The following is a 16,526-nucleotide window of genomic DNA, read 5'->3' as shown; positions in this document are numbered from 1 at the left end:
TTACTGTGCAGCACATAGTACAATGAATTCCTTGTCCCTGACCATAGATCTCAAGTGCTGTATTAGTATTTATCACCTTCTTACGCTGAATATCAGTTTTCACATTCCAAAATTGTTGTATGAAATAATAATTTAGATGTTGCCTGTAAAATTTGCACTTGTACATTTTGCTATACATAATGCACAGAGTTCAAAATTGACTCAGAAGAGATAATGCACATGTATTCTGAATTATACAGTGGAAATATGATGCTCCTTTTCAATGCCACTGATTCTTCTGAAAAATTTCTCATGTGATGGTAGCATTAGTTCCATAAAATTGCCCTAAGGGCTCTTTTCCACACTGCCTCTTTTGACGTGGTTAGATTGTTAACCTACAATGCTAACTCACCATCAGCTATTTGGATTTGTAATAATTTGCGATAAAAGTTTTTACTGTGATATTTGAGAGGGAAAGTGATGATTAGCTTGGTTATATGCTGAGCCCCATCATGAATTGTATGTTGAATAAGGAATTTCGGGAAAATCCAGTAAGTGATGGGAAAAAGGGACACTTCACTAAATTAAAAGTAGCAATAATAAACATAAAAATGATATCCTCTCCTTCCATAACAGGAACTGACTTTTCACATCTGCAGAATTGCAGAGAACTACAGGTCAATATTTAAACCTGGAGCACAATATGGTGCACATGTGTTTTGTATCTGATTATAGAAAGTGGGAAAAGTAAGCAGGTAGCTATGAGTTGTAATACTTTTAAAAATAAGGTAACTCTATGAGTATTTCCATTTTGCCAAAACCAGTTCCTGGCAACTGTAAAAAAGAAATATTTCCTCTTGCAGTCCTCATTAAATTCTGGAATAGACGCAAAAATATTGCCTAACTATAAAGGCATTTGTTAGAAGGCAATGCCAGTGCTCAGTTCCTTGACGAGGAAGAAGTTTAGAGAACTAATATGTTGCACCTTTTCATTCCCTCCAGCAGAAACAAATCAGAGTAAGAATGAGAAATTCAATTTCATCTTCCGATGAGAGGTGATTAAGAAACGAGTTGTGTTTCAAATTTTCTATCCATTGTTAAAGGGAAGTATCTTAATGGTGACTGGTATTTTATGGAAAAAATCTTTAACTCAGAAAGGTCCACAGAATATCTATTCCCTTATGCCTCTTGCAGCCAGTTTTTCTTGCACTCAGTGTCTGCTTCATAAAAGAAAAGACATCATTTAACTAGACAAGCGAGAGCTACTTTATCTAAAACAAGTTATTCCAAACTTCTGTCTGGTACTTTGAATTATATTTACATTCATTTTAAACCCCACTACTTAACAATTTATTTTGTTGAGTGCAATGGGGTTATTTAAGTAGTAATTACTTGTGTGTGGGAGGGATGGAATGATTGTAATAATCACCTCCTTTGATTAGGTTAAAGATCAGCTAAGGGCAATAAACAGATTGCATAATAAAGATTTAATCTTTCCTCTGCACCTCAAAAGGTAATCTGATGTTTCAAGTTGTAGGTAAAACATTATACTGGGTGGAACTAATGGCTTTGGGTGCAAACATTAGCAATTATGAAGGAAGGAACAAAAGCTATTAGGCCATAAGCATACAGTATGTGAAAGAGTAACAGATTTTTATATTATTTTGGAAAGTAAAGATTGTTTCAGCCTTTAATGCATTGTGTTAAAAATCCTGCTACATTGTTAACACATTTAATCCATGACAGCTGCAAGAACTTGCGGTAGTTTGGCATGTTATTTTTTTTTCTTAATGTAACTAGAGACAACCTTTTCCTATCTGAGGCACTGTTTTCCTCCAGTTGGGAACATAACTGTAGTTTTAGTTTTAAAACAATCTGTGGCTGAAGAAAACTCTAACAAATGTTGGCGTATTTGATATTCATTGTAATTTTACTGTGTATAGAAATCCTTCCAAGGAAAAAACTCCACAGAGCAAACAATTCCAGTCTGCCTTTCTCATGTGACTTGTTCATACCTATGCAAAATGACTTAATATCTAGATTCAAGCACTGATGATATTTTTCACTAAGTTCCCTAAATGCTGTTACTTGAGAAAATTGTTTTGCCTGTTTGAGATTCTAGTACAAATAAACTGTAGCTTGGAAAACTGTTGACAGGAAGTTATCAAGAGTTTTCTGCATGCCCACTGTAACTATGGGTTAAAAGGCATAGCGATAGAGAAAATAATCCACCTCAGGTAGATGTATTATCTATTGTAAATATAAAATTTCTGCCTGGAATGTAATTATGGAATGTAAATTGATTAGTAGTTTCCATGGTTATGAAGTGTGATAAAAAAAACAAAAATACCTGAAGGAGAAAAGGGAAGAGGATATACATATTATGTTCAATACAAGATCTAAAGACAGGCTATTTTTCTTAATCAGGTACTTGATAAACTATACTTCTGTGGGAAATGTCACTATTATTACTACAAGACCCCTGAACAACTTTCTAAGCATCCCTAGCTGTTGGAACTGTTATGTGATAATTTGTGGCTGAATGTTTTCAAAATAGTAGTAAGTTAATTTTGGATAGCAAAAGATTGGTACAACGTCATGCTAAAAAAATGGTCAGATTTGGTAAAATATAAGCTTGCTATTTACCTGAGTTATTAGCCAAGATGGTTTTTTGTGGTTGAATAACATGATGCCTTTTTTTGTTGGTGGTGTTTACTATTGTTTTTAATATTTTCTTTCTCTTCCCTTAACACTTTCTTTCCTTCTTTTGACTTACCTTTACTACATTTTCTGAACGAAAACAAGTAAAGATGCAGAGAATACATTTTTCTCTACTTTTTATCTCTCTCTTCCTCTTCCAAATAGTATTCTAATTGTTTGGCTGGAAAATAAAAACATGTGTTTGTTGTTACTGATGTAGGTTTTCAAATTCTATTAAGCTATTCCAGCGTATAAAACCCAAATCTCAACATTCTTACTGACTAACTATTGGCAGTACTGCCTGTATGCAGATGGTGGGAGGAGGTCTGGAATAGATTATCAACTAACTTTGAGAAATAAATAGACCACGCACCATTAATTTTTTGTATAACTGTGAATGTTTTATATTGGCTTCTCAATGAACTGAAAATCTTCAGGTACAGAAGTTAAGGTGGGAGAATATTCTACATATTCTGTTTGTTAGGACTACTATCTGACCTAAAAGCGCTGAACATGGGATGTTTTATATTCTATTGTACTTTCTTCCAGCTAAACAATAGTAACAGTAAACCCCTATATCTGAAATTCAGCAGAATTTCTTTCTACCAATGAGTATAACAGCAATATCCCTCTTGCTTGTGAAGAGGAACAGGGACAGCAAGCCTGAGCTCATTTCACACTACTTATGTGCAGCTACTTGCTTAGGAAGCTGAATTCCCAACATCTTTTCACTCTCACAAAGCGGTTGGTTATTGGATTGGTGATGTGGGTTCCCTCAAAACAGTGGAGTTCAGGGAATTTAACGTACAAAACCTGTCATTTCTAAGACTATTCCAAGTTGTTGAAAGCCTTCATTACATGTACCTTAATCAAATTTGAAGTTAGTCTTTTTTTTTTTAAGGAACATTCCAGAATAGCTTTACTTTTTTATTCAGTTGTAGACTGATGCTGTTTTGTTCTGCCTTCAGGCTATTAAAATTTTCTTGTTGCTAACTCAATGTAGTACAGTTGTTGTACTAGCAAATTTATACTCCTAGACCAGCTGGGAAGTTTGACTGCTTCAACAAGTCTAGTTTTGCAGTCTTGATTCATATATACCTTCTAGCTTAGTACTAGGATCAACTGAAACAGTTCTAATTGGTAGAGTTTTAGGTACTGCTTGTAAATGACTAAATAACTTGTGATCTGACATAAAATTTTGAGGCATATTTCATGCGTCAGTGCAGTTGAAATACAGACATATGAGTTTGTGAATTTTTTTCAGTATTTGGTCCTTTGATTCCACAAATTCTAATCCCTGAAAAATAAATTTGTTAAGTGTCTTGTGGGAGTGGTAAAAAGAACCCTGATGTCCCAAAAAATAATTCACTGTTTATAGAATGTTAACTATAAAGCTTTCTTGACTGTTTCACGAGCTTTTTTTGGTGCTGTATTTATTGTATCTTCATTAGCTCAGCACAAAATGCATCTTATTTGCCTCTTGCAATATGAATGTGATAGCATTTTGTGTGCAGGTGATTGTTGCATAATGTGTATCATTTAATAAACAATTGAGGATCGAGTGAATTTTAAAGGATTATGATGAAATATTGAAGAAACAGCAAAGCCAGGAAACATAGTAATACAGTAATATTAAACTAAAAAAAAAATTAAGCCATGTATATTCTGAACATTATGTAAATAGGATGTAACATTTAGTTAAACAAGATTAGACATGCATTTTTTTGCAGTTTCAAATACTTTTTACTGAGTCTTTGGGTATACATTCATCCTTCTCTACTGGGTTTATACTGCAAGTTTTGTGTAGCAGCTGGGCTACAGGTAACCTGTATGAGAGGAGATCAGGAGCTGTCCTCATGCTGGGTAGTCAGTTCCGAAAGAGACCCACCACTGGCCAACGCTGACCTCATCAGTGATGCTGGTGATAGCTCTGTGGTAACATATTTAAGAAAGGGTAAGCATGGTAGCTGTAAAAATTGAATGAGACAAATGAGAGAAACATCTCTGCAAACACCAAAGTCAGTGAAGAAGGGTAGGAGGTGCTCTGGATGCCGAAGCAGAAATTCCCCTGTAGCACATGGAGAAGACTATAATGAATTTTTAAGTGAGACTATATGGATATGGGCACATTAAGTAAGAATTATCCATGTTTATGTAAATAAAAGACAGCAAGTAAATTCACCTGACCAACTGCAATATCATGGAGAGATACTTAGGCTGCATCTCAGTGACAAAAAGCTAGAGCCTATTCATTTGTGTGGATGAAAGCAGTATGTGATGAAAGTGGCATAAACTGTGACTGAATTTTGTGGCCCCTTGGAAACATGGAAACATGAGGTTTCCAGCCATGTATTCTTTTCTGTTATTCTGTTTGAATTTGGAAGTTTGAATTGGAACAAAATAATCTATAGAAGTGAAACCCCAGAAATAGAGTATTTAAACATGCTTGTGTTTAGAAGGAAAGTATAATGCAAACTTTTAAATCCTAGAAGTATCTGCAAACATCCTACTCAACAAATCAATTGAAAAACAAGCAAACAACAACAACAAAAAAGACAAAACGCAGTATTTATTTAGTGACAATGTTTATTGTACTTTCTTCTTCCTGTTATTTACACAGCGTTGCTCATTCAGCTCGTATTTATTAAATATATTATTTTTATTTACCTGTGACATTTGAACAAATTTATTAGCTAGAAATCCTAATCTCTTCTATACCTTTCAATGTATTTTAAATAATTTAATAAGCTTTCAAAAGGAAGCAAGGGCACAAATTGTCTTGCAGACTCTATAGCATTACTGATGAATTGGACATCAAATCAAACATGAAATTTGGAATTAGAAGAAGTGATAGTGAGAGAAACTGTAGCCTAAGTGTAGACTGAGGAAGCTTGACCTGGAATCACCAATTCTAGTAAATATAATTATACTGACTGCATTAAAATTTTCACATAATTTTTGTAGTTGAACTGCATATTTTGATTTGCCTGTGCTATAAGACTAGGTTATCTGCTTGCAAAACTAGGAGAGGGAGATGAACATAGGGAACCAGATGCAGTAGTGTTCTTCACCACTGTAGGTTTTTGGCAATGTAGGCTATGCATGTCTTGACAAATGTGGCGTTTGACATCGGCGTTCAGTGTGCCTGTATTTTGAGATCAGTTGCAAAATCTGAAGGTTAACATAGAGAAATCTGAACTAATATTTTATACAGAAGTTTTAGACATAAGTATATTGAAGCCTAATTTATATTACTTTTTCACTGTTTCAATATTATTGCTGTAGGTATTCTTGAAAGCCTGTATATTTTGTAATTGAATACTTTATATAAATATTTTTTATGTGAGTATTCTCATTTTTTAGTAAAAATTTGAGACAACAGAATGGAAATGTAGTATTTTACTAGTCTTGCAGGTGCTGTATTTTACTTCTGTAAATAAAGCTAACACAAATTATTTTTGGTAGATGAAGCGATCTTCAATCAAATCTCAGTTTGCATGTACGTACAAAAATGAGCTGAGTAAAATAAGGGGTCAGCACTTCCTCAGCAGTAGCCAAGTGCCAGCCTGCATGCATCCTGCACCAAAGCAACATTTACACGGTAAATATTTCACAGGTAAGCCATAGTAGAACTGAATATGTGAATGTGATATCTAATATTTCAAGTGTTATCAAAGAAAACTTTCATGTATAAATATTTTTGAAGAAAAAAATAGCTCTCTCATTGCTTTCTATATACTGTGATGAGCTAAATGCCTTTGCATTACAATTGTAATGCTAATATTTTAAAAATTCAAATTTGTTTGAAACACATGTATTAATGCTATCTTAAGTTAAAAAAAGTGATACATTTTTTGTAATGTTACTTAATTGACATAAGCAAGCTAAGTGAAATTTATATCTTCATCATTAAGAAAATAATTGTTTGGGTTATTCCTCTATAATCCATATCATGTATATATATTCTAAATCATTTATACATATTTTCTAATATTTCAAAGTTTTAAATTCATTTCCCTAATTTAGTTTCCTTAGCTTATTTTTGAGCAATGTAATTCTAAAATATCAGTGTACTTAACATGTAGGAAATGTAAGCTTTGTTCTGCTTTATAAAGCAATTGTTTTGATTAAAAATCACGTGATAGTCCTGATAGAAAACAGATGAATAAACCCAGGTAACTTCTATTTCTTCACATATGTTTTTGATATTCTCACATGACAGAAGGTATGAATTCATGTCTTGACATACCAGTGCTTGGAACTATTTCTGAAAATGTTCATCAGAATAGAAATTATAGAGAAATGGGGAAATTGAGTTGTCAGCCAAGAAACAAGAACTCCAAGAATGAACAGATGGATTTGAATAATGACAATGTTATCCATGATGAGGAAAGTGAAACATCTCTGCCAAAAAATGCTAAGAAACTTAAGACTTCAAACAACCCTCAGAAGGAATTGGACAGCAAAATTGGTGGAAAAAGAAAGAACAACAGAACTGCAAGCAAGAATAAATTGATTGTTGGTCAGGCAAAATTAACTCAATTTTTTAAACTGTAAGTTTTTATTTTGACCTGTATTGTCTATTGAGTACTTCAGAAGTTGTAAGATCTTGTGAGAAAAAGGTGAAATTCATGATTTGCTTTTCTTCATACTCAAATCAGTGAAAATAGCTTGTGTGTATTATTAGACAAATACTCACAAGTCTGATTATGCAGATATCTTTTATTTTTGATAAGAATACAGCAGTATTTACTACTATGTTCTGTTTTGCTGATGAATTATGCTTCTCTCAACATTGCAATGTGAAAATAATGTTAGATGCATATGTATAGCAATATTAAGACACAATAGCTTCCAATCATGTTCAACTCATAATAAAATGTTTAATCTTTTTCAAAGAAGGTGCTGTAAGTCAGTAGTTTTCAGACTTGCCAACAAGGTCGATAGACTCTTCCCAGCATACATCTGAGCACTACAGGAAGATAAAGTGAAAGTTTAAAATATCAAAGAACTAGAATTCTGTATGGTCTACAAATGCCTATGCCCCCACCCCCCAGACTGTTTACAATAGAGGTAAATTGGAAATGCAGGATTTAAATAGCACTAACAAATCCCATATATTACATGGAGCTTCTAGCTGGGCTCTTAACAAATGGTTTCAGACACACTAAAGTAAACCATACAAGAATTAATCTAAAAAAAAAAAAAAGAGAGAGAAAGAGAGAGAGAGAGAGAAATAATAAAATGTACTTACTGTCAAAATCTCTCCTTCCTATGGGGAATTTAGCTGAATTTTCTTCTTCCACTGTCTCTCTTTCCTGTACTGATTCAATATTCTGAATTTCAGTGTCAGCTGGAAAAGCAATGGCTCCCTTCAGTGCAAGATAAGGTAGTTGCTTTCTGCCCACACTGATTGGTACACCATGATTTGAGAAGTCATGTCTGGAATCAGTATCCTGTTTTAAGAGAAAAACAAGAGTTTATCTTAGAAATAAAAAAAATAATGACATGCTGAAACATAGGATTTCCCCCCCCAAATTTTCTATTCTATTTAAATTATTTTTTATTTTTTAATTTTTTTAAATTTAACTGACCAGATTAAACATTCAAAAAGTGGAAATGAGAAAATTCAAAGAGGAAATTACACTAGAAAATTTCATTCAATCCTAAACTCATTTTTTTCCTGTATCCACCAAGTCATTGCTTTAAATTACTCATCTTCTAATGGGCTATAAAGAAAATTTCAGTTTAACACTTACACGAAAAAATGCAAAACTGAAAACTCACAAAAAACTTTAATTTTCTGTCATCGTCTTCATCCAAGAAGCTTTCCTCAATCTTGTAACGTTTCAGCAAAGGCATCGCTCCTCTCTTTTCAGTTCCGTCTCCATTTCGAAGGGTTTTTCCTAGATTAAATGCAGTTAGCAACATATCTTCATCTTCTGCTTTTTGCAGAGATTTTGAAACTGAGATTAGAAAACCTTGAGAAAAAAGAGAGAGTATTAACATATATGATGAGATGTACATTCTTAGGTACTTAATGGTTTCATACAAGGTAAGCAGTTTTCAAGCTCGAAGCTTTTCAGGTGTAAATTAACATGTTCTCCATCTGTGCCCACTTTATATATTTTACAGACTGAATGGAAACTACTTCAGTGAGTGATGAGTTCAGTCTTTTAAATGAGTCACATTAAGGATAAGGCTTTGTATAAGCCTTCTAATCCCATCTATTGTTTAGAACTACTTAAACATTTCTTTAACATGGATAATTTGTTTCTTTCAATCTTTTTAGAACAGCAAGAGCTCCTTTGAAGGATCATTATAGCAAAGCTCAAATAAAACAGTGATGTCCATTTGTGGTGTTTAGTAAGCTTCACATTCATTTAAGGCAACTTGAAAAAAGGAATTAATTTACATAAGTAAGCAGGATTTTTGTGAAGGTGTGATTTATCATACTTTTTGAACAAAAGTGATTTACTAAAGAGTGAAAAACTTGGAATTTAACAGTATCTTAGACTGCTACTGTGTTCAGGTTGAAGTAACTAATTTCTCCGTTATCTTTAATCAGTCAAAGAGCTCAGGTAAGAAATATTTTTTATTACTTAAGTGATTTTCTGCAATTTCTTTTTGAAAATGAACATTTCCCAAACAAATACAATATAATCAGATACACTATCTAGGAAAGTAGAAAGAAACTGAAATTTCATTCTTAAATTAAAAAATATACATATTTGAGGTCTGGCTACTATTCTGTGGAATAAAAGGCAGGAGTTTGTGTATAATATTTTTTACTCCGTCTGGAAAGCAAATGTGGATTTAGGTAATCTCTTAATGTCAATGACAAAAAACATCTATTCAATGACTGTATGCCATCCCATAAATTTATGCTTATTTTAACCTTTAGGGTAGGGCATAGAACAAAATTTCATCCTAAATAAAGCAAACTAATAGGAAATTGACCGAGGAAATGAGAAGGTTAGGGTTAGGGGTGGTACAAAGTCTCCCAGTAGGAGGCCAGTAATGACTGGTGTACCCCAAGGATCAATAATGGGTGCAGTCCTGTTTAACATCTTCATTATTTATCTGCATGTTGGGTAAAGTGTACTCAGTAAATTTGTTGTCAGTGCTAAACTGGGAGAGTGGCTGACTCACCAGAGGGCCATGCTGCTACCCAGAGGGACCTGGGGACGTGGGCTAACTTGAATGTCATAAAGGTCAACAAGGTGTAGAGTCCTGCACATGAGGAAGAGCAACTCTAAGCACTGGTACATGCTGAGGTGCCATCCAGCTGGAGAGCAGCTTAGCAGAAAAGGTCGTGGGCATCCTGGTGGATACCTATTTGAACATTAGCACATTAACAATGTGCCCTTCCTGCTAAGGCAGCTGACACTTGGCTGTATCTGACAAAGTATTGCCAGCAGATCAAAAGAGGTTATAGTTTTGCTCTGCTCAGTATTGGTAAGGCTATATCTGGAGTTCTGTGCCCAGTTCTCCATCCCCTTCCCACAAGCACCAGAGAGACATAGACATACTGGAGAAGGTCCAACAAATGGCCACCAAGGTGAGGTTACTGATGCACCTCTCCTGTGAGGAGAGGCTGAGAGAGATGAGACTGTTCGGTCTAGAGAAGAGAAGACTAAGGGGTGTGCATGAATACCTCAAATGAGAGTTCACTGATGTCAGAGCCAGGACAAGAGGCAGCAGGCGCAAACTGGAACATAGAATGTTCCATCTGAACGTTAGGAAGCACTTATTTACTGACAAAGCTCCCTGGACAAGGCCCAAGGCAGCCTACACTAGCTTGAGCAAGGGGGTTGGATAAGAGACCTCCAGAGGCTCTGTCCAATCTTAACCTTTTTGTGATTACCCTTGAGTAATCATACCTGTTAATGCCTTAAAACCAAAGTCTGCATGAAACTTTTATCTGCTGTTGCAAATAAAAGAAGTAATAAGGGAGTATAGAATAGAAAGAACTATGTGAATAGATTCAACAACAGCAACAACAAAGTGAATTAAGCAATATCACCTTTTTAATACAAAGATAATTAACTGAATACCTAAGGTCTGAAGACTGGATGGCTAGCATCTAACCTGGCACATTTTTGCAAGGTCTGTGTATGAAGAGTCATCAGGAATTCGTCCCATACTTATATGTGAATAATTGTCATGTGTGAGCTTTTGAGCCCAATACTTAGTATTAACTATTGAGCAATAAATAAAACAGGTATAAAGGCAGATTTCTTTTTTTAAACTAATAACAGAACTGAAAAACTTTGTAATGCAAGACAGTATTTAAACAACCTTAAAAAATAGTTTTACTGAATTATAGAATAGCACAAAAATACAAGGTCTGTGTTGATTTGCCCAGTAAGATACTACTTTCGGTTTAAAAGGTGGTTTTCTATTTTAATTTGGACATTGTAATGTTTATTTTAGACATAAATAAATAAATAAATAAATAAATAAATAGACAGTTGTTTTGCAGTCCTTTTTGAGTGCATTTAGAAGATATCTGTTGTCTTAACTGAGAGTTTAAAAACATAAACCCTTCATTAATGCACTTGTTCATTTGTCTGATCCTCCAGAAGTGGAGAAGAAAAAAAACCAAAACAAAACACAAAACAAAGACAAAACATGTACTTAAATGCATGTGACCAACAAAGACAATTAAAACAATTGGGTAGTTTTGAGTAACATAATCATTTGCTCATCATGATAAGTAACTAAATATGTTAGATTTAAAACCAGACAAGCCCACAAAATGAACCACACCAAAACAAAACACAATTAAAAAAAAAATCGAAACCAAATTGAAATCTGTGACATTTTTAATTAAAGACCCATTTTGGCAATGATATACCTATGCACAAAGTTTCTGCTGGTGATCATAGGAACCATTATTTACCAGCTATTTTATGTTCCATATTGTAAGAAACAGCATGAACACCTTACTGAAGTCAAGAATTGTATCTGCTACTTTTCTATGTTCACAAGATACATGCATGTCAGAATTGTTGGCAGCTTGTTGTTGACAAATAGACGTGAACTGTTGCTCATCAGCATGTTTTTGTATGAGTGCTTTCAGATTGTTGATTACTGTATTCAGTATTTCTTTCAGCATAAAGGACTGCTTTCTGTGTTGCTTTTTCCCCCATAATTAATCCCAGATGCTCTGATCCTTAAATGTAAATGTTAGCTATAGTCTATTTAATCCTATTATCTTTACCTTAGCAAGAAGATAGGGATTTGGGTTTTTTAACTGTCATTCTTTGTAAAGTGATGTAAAATACAGCCTCTCCATGATTAAAGTTTAAGCTGATATGTCATACAAAATTCTTCAGGTTTGTGATTCTTCTTTTATTTTATTATTATTATTAATAATAATAATTTTATTTATCAGACTAGGTATCAGGAAGAAATTCTTTACTGTGAGGATGGTGAGACACTGGAACAGGTTGTGAGATTGGCTGTGGATGCCCCCTCCCGGGAAGCATTCAAGGCCAGGCTGGATGGGGCTTTGAGCAACCTGGCCTAGTGGGAGGCTTCCCTACCAGTAGCAGGGGGGTTGGAACTACATGAGCTTAAAGGTCCCTTTGAACCCAAACCATTATATGATTCTATGATTCTATTTTATGATAGCAAATAACTTCAATTTTAACCCCTAAATTGTGTCTCAGTGGGTCTAATGACCAAACTTTGACTTTTCAAAGTCATTCTGCTGGACTTTGCAGGTGTGCCACTAGGAGTCAGTGCTGTGTGTGTATTTTTAGGTTTTCTGACAAGCCTTTACTATGAGAATGGATATTTTTTTCAATTAAAATTTGTTTAGAGGGACACCAGGACAAGAGCGTGGGTGCATAGTAGTGGTTTCCACATCCTGAAACCTGAAAGAAAAGACACAATGACCAATATGCCTTTCATTATAATCAGAAGCATCTAGAGTTCAATCACTTCTTACATAATTTACCTAAACCTTTAGCATAAAGAATACGTGGAAATAAAAAAACCTTTTCTGCTTTTTAATTTTTCAAAACGTCACAATTTCAGAACGCATAATCTATTCTGTTAACTCACTCTCCAAAAATCAAGGTCTAACTTTAATAAGAGACATATTACCAACTTTATTAAGACCTGATGGTACTATTCTTGCCACGCAGATAGGCTTTTAAATACAAGCCAGGCTTTTACTAGCCTGTAAGAACAATCATGGTGTATAGCTTATGAGAAATCTCTTTAACTCTATGCAATAAAATTGCAAAGAAAACATTCAGTAAAAATTTAATCACTTAAATATCTTTTCAATCTTACTTGGGCAACTTTGGTCTTAGAAATAGGCAACAATTAGGGAACATGGCAATGTGTTTTTTCACTAAACACAATCAATATACCAAGTCTAAGAGGACACAATGCTTCTTCAGCATTTTTCTATTTAAGAATATAATACATATACGCATACCTACCAATTTTTAGACAAATCAATTTAAGAAGAAATTGGACTGAATGCTCTTGATTATAATGAGATGTGTGTTTGTCATAGAGCCCTTTCTTAGGATTCTTCCTACCTAATAAAATGGTGTAGTCTCTTGGGGGTAATATCAGTGCACTCTTTAGCATTAACAGAATGGTTCTTTTCTCTGTTTAAAACAAACAAAAGAAGCAAACCAATCTTCTCCCTTCCCCCAACTAAGTTTCTTATTTTGAAAGACCTTCTGCAAAGCAGGCCATTGCTGATATGGTGATACATGTAAATGTTAAGGGACTAACAATGAATAAGAAAGGTGGAAAGCAGAAAAATTCCAGAAGCAGTATGGTCTTACTGGAGGAGAAAGAAGTCATGATGGTGAACGTGCTGTATAAAAGCCACACTGTTGGGCTGTGATTCGATGGCAGAATTATAGATATTGTCTTGTTGATTACAGAAAATTCAACTTTTTTTTTCCTCCTGCTGTTCGATTCAAGATGAATCTGTAAGCAGAGGAGTTAATTAGTCTCATAACCCAAGGAGCAGCTTTGGACTTCAGAGTATAGATTACAATTTTACATCAATTTCTTCATTTTCTTAAGCTCAATCTGCCTTTAGAAGACTTTGCTGTCTGCCAGGATGCCTAGCTTTGTGCGTGTCTTTTAAACTATTTGGTTTCTCTTCAGCCAACTGTATCTCATAAAGCAAACTCATTTATACATCCATCTTTGCATTTACATTCTTATTTTGTTAAAAAAGTTTGAAGTGGTTTTTTTTGATGGTAAGTATCCATATTTCTGATAGAAGTCCCTGGTGTACAAAGTTACTGCTGATTAGCCACAGTTAATCTCTCTGAAATCAATCAACAGAAGGAGCTTCCTTGTAAGCATAATAAAAAGTCTAAAGAAGACCGGAGCCCCTTTTTTTTTTACAGAGAGGTGAATGGTTTTAGCTAAGGAAAAACACAGAAAAAAGTAGGAGATGCAACTGAGATTCTGAACTACCTTTGAATACATGGTGTCTTGGAGATGACACGAGGCTGACAATCCTGTTTAAGACTGCTGGAATTCTTGCATTTTCCACTCTTCACCATTACCATTGACACAGTATTGGCAGTGCTGAGGTGAGTCATTTGTTTTGTGTAGCTATCACTGAGGCAGGAGAATTTCTTTAGAAGTTTTTCTTCATGAAAAAGCAGATCCACCTTTAGAGGATCAAGTTCTATAAAGGGTGGTGAGTACTACTGATATACAGTGATCCTAAGACTGACCATAGCTAGGGTTTGAGAGCAGCAGCAGTACCTCTATTTCCAACTTTGTATGAAAGCAATCCAGTTAAGGTAAAAGAATTTTATTACTGATATCATCACAGGTCTTTTACTTATCCATAAATTCTACTAAGGGTGTATTTATGTTCCGTGCATGTGAGTACAAATGCTTTCAGAGAGCAGAATCCTCTGAGTCTGTTTGCATGATGAGAGATGACATACTGCTCACATGGGTGCTGTAAGATGAGCGAGCCCAGTTCTGCCACGGCCCCTTTTCACTGACCAGGCATACAGTAAATCAGCACTTTGTTTAAACAAATAAATAAATAAATCCAAAGAGTTGGCTGTTTGTTACCTGAAAATTGTATCCGTTGTGTTAATTATTGGTAATATATATATATATATATTGGTAAATATATTAATTTTATTCCCCTTTTAAAAAATTGCATTTTTGTCTGAACGCTTTTTCGAATACTACTTTTTTTCTAACAGCAGAGGTTTTAAGAATCTTGGTGCTTGTGAAGCAATAACATTACAAGTCCACAAAGTATTTTTACAGTGCTTTGGATGCGAGGTACATTCTTGAGATGTGCTGTTTTGTAAGTAATTCCTGACAAAGGTCAGAGGTGTTTACAAGAAGCTGTGATGCCTAAAAAGATCACGGAAATGCTCTCAAAATTTTCAGGTGTCAGGCTGAGTCACGTACTTAAGGCATGCTTATGGGAGTCTCCTGATGGGTCCTGATATTAGGAATCAGATATCTTTCTGTGTTGTTGTTGTGAAGTGAAACTCAAAGCCTACAAAGGTCCCACTTGGTATTCTCTCTGCTGTTTTCCATTCCAGTCCTCTGTACTAATGATTGAAATGTTTATTCCTTATCCATTCATGTGCTACTAGCTTTATTGTAACCAGAACCTTACAATGCTTGTAATGTCCTCATTATTGCAGTCGGTTATTATTCCAGTGTTAATGACTACTATCCAAGATCTAGGATTCACATTATGATCTAAGAATTACTCCAGACTGAATCAAATTGTACCAATTTCTGTTATCTCAATTACAGTAAGGCCCTTTTCATCCCAAACACGTGGGCATTGATTAAAGCATGTCTCAGAGTCTCTCAGTCACATAGTTTCTCCACCTTATTACCTTTGTCTGCAGATGAGACTGTACTAGCATTGATATTCAAAAGTAGAGCCAAATAAAAGTTTCCAAGAGTTACTGCACAGAGTGGCAGTCACACTGGAGATTCCAGTGGAATCAGTCCAGGAGAAATCACATAAGTTTCTGGACATATTAGGTGCCTCCATGCCAGCATGCCTTGTAATTCCCATAAATGTGGGCCTTTTGTAGTCAGCCAAATTACTCTGGCAGATGTCTGCTTCCCTATTATTGACAATACAGATGGGTGGATTGATGTTATCCAATGCTATCAGCAAGCTTTGAACAAGTCTATGAACACTAGTGCTGTATTGTTAACTGCAGCATCATTCTATTAGTGGGACAGGTGAGCATCAAGGTTAACAAGGATCCCTGCCACGAGATAAGGAATTGCATTAAACTTTAGTTAAACAAAAGTGAAACTAACCTAATTCTAAATTATTTTCTTTTAGTTATGAACTACTGCTGTTTTTATCCAGGGTTTTTTCATGGAATTTAGGATTGTTGTCAGTGAAATATAAAAAAAAAATATATTGATAAAGAACTGTGGAACTCAGCTAGAGCTATATTTTGTAAGATTTAGTTAATTTTCCTGCAAGAAACAAATGTGGTTCTCTTAATACATCTCTGTGTTAAGTATTTGTTTGAACTTTAAGGGTCATTTTGTCCAAAGGCAAGCAACATCAGCTGTCTTCTTAGGGAAATATACTGTTGCAATTACCTTTGCTAAACGTTATTATTTCAACTGGATCCCAAATTTTGGATAAAAGCGTGGTTTACAGCTGAATCTACTCTGTCTCACCATTTTGGGAGATGCAGTCAGCCATTCATAGTTGAATCTGCATTGTTTGACATTCAAATAATTACTTGCTGATGGTACATATGGTTCTCTGAGATGTTATCAGTGTTCACCCTACAGCATACTCTGTTTTCTTCTCTTTTATTTTTTTTTTGCTG

General features: G+C 34.7%; 2 protein-coding genes across 5 annotated transcripts in view; one reads left to right on the top strand and one right to left on the bottom strand.

The window, feature by feature from the left end:
- Positions 1 to 12,012, top strand: part of PARPBP (PARP1 binding protein) — a 49,140-nt gene extending 37,128 nt beyond the window's left edge. The window contains exons 10-12 of one of the 4 annotated variants that reach the window (XM_025148736.3): positions 6,145 to 6,295; positions 6,902 to 7,232; positions 8,972 to 12,012. In XM_025148736.3, coding sequence (XP_025004504.2) covers positions 6,145 to 6,295; positions 6,902 to 7,232; positions 8,972 to 9,026 — 537 coding nt within the window. In that variant the 3' untranslated portion in view covers positions 9,027 to 12,012. Of the gene's footprint in view, positions 1 to 6,144; positions 6,296 to 6,901 lie in introns of all 4 variants that reach the window. The other 3 variants (NM_001395934.1, XM_025148737.3, XM_040696868.2) reach the window with 3 other exon arrangements.
- On the bottom strand, positions 7,387 to 8,774 carry PMCH (pro-melanin concentrating hormone). Its single transcript, NM_001195795.1, is given in 3 exon segments — positions 7,387 to 7,651; positions 7,934 to 8,135; positions 8,467 to 8,774. Coding segments are annotated over 3 exon segments (492 nt in total). The 5' UTR covers positions 8,707 to 8,774; the 3' UTR covers positions 7,387 to 7,601.
- Positions 12,013 to 16,526: the final 4,514 nt, after the last annotated feature.

The sequence above is a fragment of the Gallus gallus genome, chromosome 1, assembly GCF_016699485.2.
Source record: "Gallus gallus isolate bGalGal1 chromosome 1, bGalGal1.mat.broiler.GRCg7b, whole genome shotgun sequence".
In the NCBI taxonomy this organism is placed as follows: Eukaryota; Metazoa; Chordata; class Aves; order Galliformes; family Phasianidae; genus Gallus; species Gallus gallus.
This window is presented reverse-complemented; position numbering and strand designations above follow the sequence as displayed.